The following is an 11,514-nucleotide window of genomic DNA, read 5'->3' as shown; positions in this document are numbered from 1 at the left end:
ATATGTATATGTATATGTATATGTATATGTATATGTATATGTATATGCATATGAAGGCATAAAGCTCAAAAGCTCAGATAATATATTTACAGATATGTAGGTAACTCTGAGAGTGGTACTTCTTAAGTATTTTCATGGAAATTACAATGGATTCAAAAACACATTAATACTATTTGATAGAGCAAATTTTCCACTACAAAACACAATTTTTCATCACATTCACCACATTTAGCTATGCATTTTCACCAGTTATGAAAAAGAGCAAACGCCACACTCATAAAAATCTACACTCATGGAGGTTGACTTCTGTTTTACAGCTTCTATGATGGTGTTGTTGCCAGGGATATATTTCCCCCACAGTCCATCTTTCATTAGCCAAACAGATGGAAGTCAGAAGGTGCCAAGCCTAAACTACACAGTACATGTGGTAGGACAGTGCAGCCAAGACTGCCAATGTATTCCACAGTCTTGAAACTGATGTGGAGCCTGGTGTTATCATGCTGCAAGAGAAAGGTTGTTCTCTTCTGTGGACTGACTCTGGAAGTTCAAGCCTTCAGCTTAGTCAAAGTCACGATGGTTCGTCCACATTTCAGAAAATGGAGAAGAATCATTCCTTTCCTATCCAGAAAAACAGTGCATATCACCTTACCCTCTGAGGACAGTGTCTTAACCTTTTATCTGACAAGGAGTTCACGTCATCACTCCATGGACTGCCATTTTGACTCCAGCCTCTTGTAGTGACAACATGTCTTGTCACCAATAATGATGTGATCCAGGAAACTGTCGTCTTCATCCCTATACTGGTTTAGTAAGTCCTGACAAACTTGTATATGTTGTTCTTTCTGTTCCAATGTAAGCATTCATGGAACCCACCTGTTGCAAACTTTGTGATATTCCAATGATGTCACCATAGTTCCGAACATACTGAAGCTGAATCAGCTCCGTACACAGTTCCTGATTGTAATCCACCAAATTTGTGTTGATGAACTAATTGAGACACTTCATTCTGTTGCATGACAGCTGTGCATGCCCATCCAGAACATGGTTTTTCTTTCATGTTGCCTCTACTTCTGCTGAAACACATCACCCATCACCTCCCTGTGTTAACATCTACCATTTCGTCTCCATAAATGTTCAGCAAATGTTGATGAATGTAATTGAGTGCAATTTTTTCCGCATAGAGCCCAAGTTGGGAACACTAAGGAAGACTATTTTTTTGTATTCCTATTGGTGCTCATCCATATAATTCAGAAGGCAGTGTTAAGGTGCGAGCTAGATGTTGTTTTTTTGTGTATCAGAACTAAGGGACAGAGCTTAAGAATACAGCATTTCATTCTCCACAGAACAGTTTTTTTACATTAAAAACTAATGTAAAAAAAAAAAAATAAAAGATGTTTCCTTTGGAAAAACAAACAAAGAAAAAATTTATGTTGCAATATTTTTTAATTTTTAATTTTTAACTATTTTTTTTTTTTTGTAACTGGTTATTTTAAGGAAATTAATATAATCTATAAAATACGCAATATCAAACAATGAAATATCTAAACATATTTCAGAACAGAAACTGTTTTGCTGTTGCCACATTTTCATCTGGTATATTTCATTTTTCATTGGCTGTATCTATTTTTCTACACAAAATGACAATACTTTGGATAAAACCAAATACAGAGTACTGGTTTAGACAGATTAATATTTCAATTTACTGTAAGAAATTCTAAGCATCCCTTGCATTTTAGGAAAATTAAATAAGAAATGCTTTGAAGTTCTGAAAAATACACTATTGGAATAATAAAACTGAGCTATTTTGCTTTAGAAAGAACAATTGCATCTTATTTCAATTTTCTATTAAAGAACCGAAAAATTATAAGTCTTACTATTTTGTATGAACATTCCAGTGGTGGATCAAATGCTAAAGTAGTATGCAAAGATATCCTCGTAAGCACACCCTCATCCAGACAGAACAGAGATGACAACAAATACATATTTTGTTTTTTTGTCAAAGCAGACATATATTTGAGTTACTGCTACACTCTCAAGCATCTCTGCAGTAATGTTCATCTCCATGTTACAAAATAATGAAAGAGTTGCATAATTATATGCTCTCTAGAAAAAAATAAAATAAAATAAAATAAAAAAAGGCGATTCTTATTCAGATTATTGCAGTAATTCTCTGGATGAGAGCTCTAAGCTTGTATTTTATGACATCATTACTTTTTATTGGAAATAGAAATCACTTTACAGAAAGACCATGAAAAAATGTATTTAATCATTCAAACTTAATCATAATTTTAAGTTCAATTAAGTCTAATATCTTTGCAGAATCTTCTTGTAATACCCAAACTCTCCAAGCGTGTAGAAGGAAAAAATGCCTATTTGTTTTTCAACAATAAATAAATTAAGTTGGTAAAAACAGAAGATACAGATTTAAGAGGTGGAAAGATCATGGAACAGATCCTCCTGGAAGCTATGCTAAGGGACAAGGAAGAGCAACTAGTGACCTTCTATGATGATGTAATTGCATTAGGGGACAAGGAAAGAGTCTGATGTCATCTATCTCAACTTCAGTAAAGCCTTTGAAATGGTAGCTCGCAACATCCTTCTCTCCAAACAGAGAAGATATGGATTTTGATGAGTGGATTGTTCAATGGACAAAGAACTGGCTGCAGGATTGAGTTCAGAGAGAGGCGGCCACTGGCTCAGTGTCTGGTGGAGATCGGTGATGAGTGATGTCCCCCAGGGGTCAGTGTTGGGACCAATACTCTTCAACATTGGTGACACTGATAGTGAGCTCAAGTGCATCCTTAGTAAGTTTGTCAATGACACCAAGCTGTTAGGCACAGTCAACACAACACAGGTACAGGATGCCATTCAGAGGGATCTAGACAGATTGAGCAATGGACCCAGGTGAACTTCATGAGGTTCAACAAATCAAGACTCAAGATCTTGCAACTGAGCTGAGGCAATCTTCACTACCAATACAAGCTAGGATATGAAAGAATTGAACACAGTCCTGCCAAAAAAGACCTGGGGTACTGGTGGATGGAAAGCTGGACCTGAGTGAGAAATGTGCCCTCACAGCCCAGAAAGCCAACCATACCCTGGGCTGCATCCTAAGAAACATGGTCAGCAGGTTGAGAGAGGTGACCCTGCCGTGGTGAGGCCTCACCTGTGATACTGTGTCCAGATATGGAGTCCTAAGTACAGGAGATACATAGACCTGTTGGAGCATATCCAGAGAAAGGCCACAAAAATGATACCCAAAATGGAACACCTTTCATACGAGGATAGTCTGAGAGTGCTGGGGCTGTTTAGCCTGAAGAACAGAAAGCTGTGAGGTGAACTGATAGTCTTTCAGCATCTAAAGGAGGAAAGCAGGGGACAGACTCTTTAGCAGAGTCTATGATGATAGAACAAGGGGAAATGACTTCAAACTCAGTGAGGGTAGATTTTTGTTAGATATAAGAAAAAAATATTTCAGTGAGGGTGGTGAACACTGGAACAAGTTACCTAATGTTGTGGTCGATGCTCCATCCCTGGAGACTTTCAAGGCAAGGCTGAATAAGGCCCTGGGCAACTTGATGTAAATCTGGTGTCCCTGTTTATTACAGGGGAGTTGGACTAGATTACAGGTCTACTCCAAGTCTAAGAAGTCTATGATTCTATGATTCTAAAGCCTTTTTGAGGACAATGTGAAATTTTCCATCCTTATCATCTTTCATGAAGACTTCTCTCTAAGCACATCATTACAGAACATTCTGGCAGTGAGGTTCTACCATGATGTCTATACAATTGAATTAGTTTTAACAGTTGTCTTCAGAATTTGGGCTAGATTACACACTGGGAACAAGGATAACTACGTCCAAGTTAGAGTATTCCATTTTTTAAACGATTGAATAGGAAGTACTTCATTAAAAGTTAACAATAACAGAATAAGAGATTGAAACATTTTAACTATCTCAGACACCATCATAAATAACCTCCTATTTGTTCAGATAGTCATTTAACTCCAAGATTCCATATGCTGGATAAATTATCCCACAATAAAATCGATACTTTTCTTCATCAATGGCTGTTTAAAACTCTTAATTTTTCATTTAAGTAGAAAGCAGTGTTTCATTATACCTCATTTGAGTTTCTGTTTTGTTGAGGAAAAAAGGGGGAAAAAATAGTTGTATGGAGTAAATTATTTACTCTCAGTTTCACTTCCAGCACGAAAAAAGTCACATTCCTTCAAATTATCAAATGTCAGGGTCAGCCACTGAGATCAGACAGAAAAAAAGCCCTGAAGAGTATTTACATAATTTTTTTGCAATACTTAATGAAAATGGTCTATCGAGATTTTCTTAAAGAACATACTTGGCGTAATTGAAATAATGTAACGACTGACAAAAAGATGACAGTTAGTACTTCCTGAAGAATTCCTAATCATTTACTGTGGATAACTACTGACTATCTAGTTCACTTATTTTACTTAGAAACAGGAAGTAGGACTTCCCTTATGAAATTAGATGTACAGAAAGATAATACTTTTTTTTTTTTTTTTTTTTTTTTTTTTTTTTAAACAGTTGGTATAATAGTCATGTAAAGCAACAAAATATCTAAGGCATGATTCAGAAATAATACCAACCAGTAAGATTAAATTATAAGGTAATTTTACAAGTCACTTTGCTTTCCACAATGAAAGATCAAGAGCCTTGTTTTAGTTTTAACACTATTCTACTAGGCAGTCTTTACAAAGGAGACTGTGTTGAACTAAACCCCCAGCTATATTTTAAGGGGATATAAAAGATGACCAGTGTAAATCCAATTTAGAAATGTTTGTTTATTAAGCTCTCCAAATCTATTTTTCCCAGTATATGGGGGGGTATGTGTTTTCAAAACGAAATGTAAGTCTAATTTGGAGAATATAAATGATAGGGAAAAAAAATATCAATCCAAAACAAAAAATGTCACGTGCTCTCTGGTCTCAATCTGCTCCTCTACATAACCAATTATTAAATTAGAATGTCATTTTTTTAATTTGTAAATAGATAATGAGAACTTCCATTTATAAATAACCTTATTGTATCATTTCAATACTGCCAAAGCCATTTTCAGAAAAAAGCAGATCTTTGAAGTTCATGACTGAATATACAAAATATATTCAAGAAATATCAAATCCAAATTTAGCTAATCAAGTGATTCATATTGTCTATATGCTAGTTCACTAATAATTATTGTAATTAATTGTTTAAAATTTGTTTAGTTGACATCTTGTTGAAAAGATTTCAGTTTAGCCTTTTGAAGTCAATGGCAATTCAGTAATATTCTAATATAGGTAATTAACTACGTAGGAGGCAATATGAATTAACTCTATGGAAGATGATTCAGTAAAGCTGATACACAGTGTACAGACTTCTACAATACACTGAGATTGTAAGGAATATAATTCATAAGCATTATCTGTAGAAATTTAGATTTGTCTTCAAAATAATATAATTGTTTAATCTATTTTCTTATTATAAAATTTAAAATAATTTAGCTTATTGAGTTTGTATTTTAATTTCTTTTTTTCTAAATAAGAAAACAAAGCTCTACTTACTTTAACAGGACAAGCCAATTGCCTGTTATGCAAATCCATCTATCTGTTATGCATAGCCCTCATACTGCTTTGTTATCCAATTAACAACTTAAGATTTATGGTTCTGTACATGTCCTCTTTGTGATCTGGTAGTATATCTGAGCCAAAATAACAAACACAAGAATTTTTCATATTCACATGTCTTCAAAACAGTATGGGGCTGGTGCCTTAAAACTACAAGGCCAGAAAACTACGGAATATATCATTTATTGTATCATTTATTTTTTCCAGTAAACAGAGTCTGACCTTGAAAGAGATTTTTAATGTTTTATTTCATCAACTTGTTTCATACAGTGCAGTTACAATGAGATCAAGAATTGCAAAATCTGCCTGGGAAAAACATTGCTACTTTTGCAAAGTCAACAAATAGAAATCCTGGCAGTGTATCTGAAATTAGCACAAAATGAAAACAAACAAGCAAACAACAACAACAAAAATAAAAACCCAAAGAAGCAACAAATGCTACAGCTATCCAGCACCTTGTATCTCGCAGATCAGGATGAAACTGTGCAGATGATTGTAAGAATGGCCCTATACTCACCACACTATATAGTGGGACTACACATGCAATTCTCTCTGCAGACACTCATCCTGAGAGGACTGTGACTAACGGTTGTGATCAATGCGATTTTCTCAAGCTCTGTGCAGAAAAGCCTCAACATCATTAAATTCCCTGAAGGTTTCACTAATTGAATAGTTAGACTCATAGAAACTGAGGTGAAAGAGTCTACAGTGACTTTCATCTTGATGAAAGTCTTTGAATATATTTTAGAATTACTTTACAGCTGCAATTAGAATCCCTGTATATATATTGTATATCAGTATATTCATAGTAACAACTGTCTTTTGTTTTGGTTGATCTTTCTTAACTTTAAGAATGCCTGATATACTGAGAAAAGCAAAAACCACAAGTCATCCTTCCACATATCCTTTTTTTTTTTTTTTTTTTTTTTTAACAAATGAAAATTACAGTTTCTGACTTACCATATTGCAGGTGGTTCAGAACCTTCTACTTCCAAATAATCGTATTTTTCTTCCATTTGGAAATCTGTAAATATGAGTGAGATAGTATCCCCAGGCTCTGCCACAATTGTCCATGTGCAATCTGCATTATTATGATATTCATTAGGAAAATTGGGGCTTGAAATGATACCACTGGATCCTCTCATAGTTCCTCCACATGCATCCTCAGCTGTAAAAAAAAAAAAAAAAAAAGTCATTAAAATAGCCCTTTTCTTGCAGAGAATAAAATTTCGCTAACTTTTAGATGATCAGTTCATTTTTTAACATTTGACTTGAAATGCTGCTGTAAAACTATGATGCTAATGAGGAATTTCTTCAGATTTCACTAACTCCAATATGATTTTAGTAGCATCATCACATATTTTTACAATCTACTTTCTATTATTTGATTGGCAGAATTCCATTCACTTTACAATAGCATATAAAGATACAACAATTTCTGCTTTTGTTTTAACTAAGAATGTTTTCCTAAAGCAAATTGAGTTTAACATGCAGTCTGACGCATGATATGCAGTAGTCACATTATACTGAAAGAGACCTGAGAATCATACCCAACTTACGGTAATTGCATTTTTATGACAAGACATTTGAGTAGCCGATCAGATTTATTTTGCAAACTAAAGCATTTCATGGGTTATTTCCCAGATGCCATGTGCACAATTTCATAAATCAAATGTGTACAGAGGCATTTCAATGGGATTTTTTTTTTTTTTTTTTTTTTTTTTAAATAGATCGTTTATCTCAAATATTGCCATAGGAAGAATATTTTTCACAATGAAGTTCCATCTAAAGTTCAGTATTATGCTGAATAAAGTAGGTAAATCTTATACATTTACAAAATCAGTTCTAACGTCAACAGAACTAATTCCATGAGAAAACAACACACGCATAGTGATTCAGAGATTTCTTTCTTTTGTAAGGTAAGAGAAAATGACAGATATTGTGACTATTGATCTTTTAGATCAATGGTATGATAGCATTTTATGCCAAAAGTATTTCTGTGAATTAATAAAAGTGATCACAAGTGTGGTATTAATAAGTAATTTATATTGAAATTCTTTTTTTTTATTAAATGAAGATATCACATTTTTATCTCACTTGTTCAGTTTATTATCCAAACATCTGAAGTGCATCTGAAAATTAATTTTTGCTTCTGCTTAATTAGAGTGCTAACATCAATATAATATGCCATATAGCCTGAAATAAATTGCCAATATTACTGAAAAATTAAAGGCAAGGTTATTGTTATTATTATTATTATTTTCAAAATTATAGCATCAAAGAACGACAGCTTTAAAGAATTCTGACACACATAATGACTCAAAACTAAGGAGAAGAAAATACTTAATGACTGTAACAAGAGCCTTAAATTACAATATTTTTGGAGTTTAAAATGCCAGGCTTTGTCTCTTAAAAGTTCTGCTAAGTTATTACATGAACACATGGACAACTTAAAGAAAATCTTAGTAATTGCCAGTGCTTTTAGCATCCATTAAGTGCATCATAATTGAGGAATCTCATTAGAATGCGCTCTCAGATAATTTACTGTGATAGGAATAGAGCACTATCTAAAAGGTAATAATGAAGTTTTGGTTTTACGCATTGAGAAGCATTGGGAAAATCGTTTTTAATTATTACTTCCCTGAAGTAAAATTTCAATTAAAACAATGTGTAAAATGCACACTAAATGAAAGATCTTCACATTAATTGTAAATACTGATTCAATGGTTTTATCATATGCTGATATGAAAGATATTTTTAATTTTTGTAGATAAATGATAAAACTTATGCAATCTGGAAACAAACAGTAGTACATAGTTTTTCAGCTCATGTAACAAGCTAAAAAAGAAGATTCAGAGCATCAGATAAGACTAGAGACTCTGGAATTTCTTCCTGTCAGACTGAATCACAGAATCACAGAATGGCCAGGGTTGGAAGGGACCTCAAGGACTGAAAAACTCCAACTCCCCCCCACCACAGGCAGGGCCACCAACCTCCACATTTAATATTAGACCAGGCTGCCCATGGCAGTGCAAAAAAAAACAGAGAAAAAATCCACTTTTAAGATATCCACTCTGTATTTTCTAAAAATCAAATTAAATTTATTTTGCAACATATTTGAAAAATCTATATAACCAACAAAATTACAAGAAACGCAAAAAAATTGCACAGTGCCAAGATGTAATTTTTGCATACATACTCTGATCTTAAACATATGCAGGAAGGGGAAGATTTTTCAAAGTGATAAGCAAGTGGGAACTTGGCTTAGAAAAGCTTTTCAAGGTATTAAGAATTCAAATAAGATCCATATTTGAATATACATGAGGGCTTTTATGCAGAGGGAGTATCTCTAATATTATGATGTAAGTGAAGATTATAAGAATATAAAGATTTTTTCAGCTGATTATTGTGCATACACAGGTTTTAAATTATATATACACATATATAATGTGTAGATACACACCATTTTTTATGCTTAAATGAATATCAGAAAAAATGGATAAACATTTGTATAATTTCTGGTGAAAATTAATTTTATAAAATTTTATATTTTATTTTCAGTACTCATGATAATCTTCCCTATATACTGTCCATAGTTCCTTTTTCATAATACATTTTGAAAATATATTTCTTGAGTTAGCCTTGTCTTATTTAATTTTAATTTTCTGCTTATTCTTGTAGGTTTGGTGATATTCACAATAAAGTTACATAAACTTTTAACTAATTATCAAGAAGACAGATGATCAAAGATTTCAGAAAAATTTATCAGCCATGCAAATTCACTGATTTCAGTGACAGTTAAATGAGATTGCATGATAAATAAAGTTTAAATTCAGCACACAACCCATCATGTCATCTAATCTATCTAGATACTTATAGTGCCTTGAATGGTTGAACGTCAGTGCTTAACTCAACTCTTCACAGAGTGATTGACATCTGTTATCTAATCTTTAAAGTAATCTAAGAAAGAGAGTATCAGCTTTCCTAGTATAAATGACGATCTTTACAATAAAAGTTTTGAGGAAGTTGAGACACTAGAAGGAATATATTAAGAAAAGCTGAGAAGATACATTACAGTTCCTGTATACTGTGATTCTGACTTCCAATGTACTGTTATTTCTACTTTCTCTTCACCAAGATAACTCTAAGATTAGTACGTCATACACTGAAACTCAGCGTAGCTAATGTCCATAGTGTTATTAGCCTACAACATTTCTGATAGTTAAAAGGGAAATAATTAGAATAAAGAGAAACTTGAGGATACAGAACCTGCTACATGAAAAGCTGAGTCATTTGCGATGAATGTAGACTAAAAGATCCTTCCACCTATCTTAACTAATTCTAAGAAAAAAAGAATAATAAAATGCTCATAATAAAGAGCCATTCTTGCAGAATGGCTTCAAAAATACATTGTATACCCATTAGCATTAGCCAGGGGTGTGGGCTACACAATATAGAGAATACAACATTCCAAATTAAATAAATCCCGATTCCATTAATTTAGTTTAATACTTGTTTCTACGCAGCGTACACACATATGGAATTGTCAAGAAAAGCTCTACCTACCTAAATAATTGTATTTCAAGTCCAAATGATGCCTCAAATTCTCCGTCTTTCACAGCTAAGATTTCTGACAGGGATCCTAAAAAATGCCACTCTTCAATCTATGATACAGTATTTATCAGACATTAAGAATAAGTATAATTCTAAAGATTTTGAGATTTTTCTAAATGAAAGCTATTGTTTTCACCTCTTTCTGGAAACAAGATTATTTGATGGAAATATGTATAATTATGGAAATAAAATTTTTTATATTTTTTGAGAATCACAACTCTTCAACTGCAATAAAAATTTCTGACAGGAAAAGGAAGGTTTTGTTATGGAATTCTACCAGAGTTTTCTAAATAATATTTGTAATCGCTATTCAGATTCAAAGAGAATGAGAATATCTTCTTCAGGCTGTAAATACCTTAGCATGAGAAAGCAAACATCATTATCTGTACATTAAAAAAATCTGCACACTGTCTTAGCTATAACTCAACTTCCATGAATATTTCTGAGTCAGAAGGTGTTTTTGCCTTCCAAGGATCCTTTCAGTTTCTCCTGACAATTTGCCAGAGGTTGGCTCAAAATACAGTGATCATTTATGTTCTTGGTTGTTTTGTTTTTTTTTTTAAGTATTCAATAGGCTCTTATTATTGATGTCTTAATCATTGCAGATACATTAGTTAGAATTTTAATTGATGAAGCTTAAAATTGTCTTTATTTGAGTATTATTACACATGCATTTTTTGCTTAATACTCTACCTTTTCTAAGTGTATATACATTCAGATTGTTTTTACAGATCCACTTTGTAATGTATTTTTAACTTAATTTTCCACCTGGCTGAGTTTGCTTGTTTATCCATACATTCAGATTGTTTTTACAGATCCACTTTGTAAAATATTTTGAACTTAATTTTCCACCAGGCTGAATTTGCTTGTTTATACATCAGCAACTTTCACAAATTTCCAATGTCACACTTGGCCAGTGTTCAATCCAATGTCTGTATTTTCACTCTAGCTTTGCACTTTTCACCACGCTATATACAGCTTTCATAAAAGCCATCATAGAATGAGTTTCTTAATAAGTTTCTTCACAGCAGATCAGCAGGAGAAAGGAAGATTAATATGCTGAAATACAAAGCCACCTGTAGAAGTTAGGTCAGTTTAAAAGTCTGCTGTATAATGACCAATGAATTTAGAAAATAAGCGCAGTAATAAATTACACAGTTACAAAAGTACTTTTAAGAAGTTCCCAGGCAGTCCCATTTTCAGTTGTATTCTGTCTAGTAAATGGTACTTCTTTGCACATACCACACAGCCTTCTC

General features: G+C 33.0%; 1 protein-coding gene across 3 annotated transcripts in view; it reads right to left on the bottom strand.

Annotated features, from left to right (window-relative positions):
• The window catches only part of CSMD3 (CUB and Sushi multiple domains 3), a 525,852-nt gene that overhangs the window by 364,042 nt on the left and 150,296 nt on the right, over positions 1-11,514 (bottom strand). For all 3 annotated transcript variants that reach the window (XM_042839423.1, XM_042839431.1, XM_042839438.1), the window contains exon 5: positions 6,605-6,812. In XM_042839423.1, the coding sequence (XP_042695357.1) occupies positions 6,605-6,812 (208 nt within the window). The remainder of the gene's footprint in view (positions 1-6,604; positions 6,813-11,514) is intronic.

The sequence above is a fragment of the Centrocercus urophasianus genome, unplaced genomic scaffold (assembly GCF_019232065.1).
Source record: "Centrocercus urophasianus isolate 14NV4802_14NV808 unplaced genomic scaffold, USGS_Curo_1.0 seq_11, whole genome shotgun sequence".
NCBI classification, from domain to species: domain Eukaryota; kingdom Metazoa; phylum Chordata; class Aves; order Galliformes; family Phasianidae; genus Centrocercus; species Centrocercus urophasianus.
Note: the sequence above shows the minus strand (reverse complement) of the source record. Positions and strands in the feature narration are given on the sequence as shown.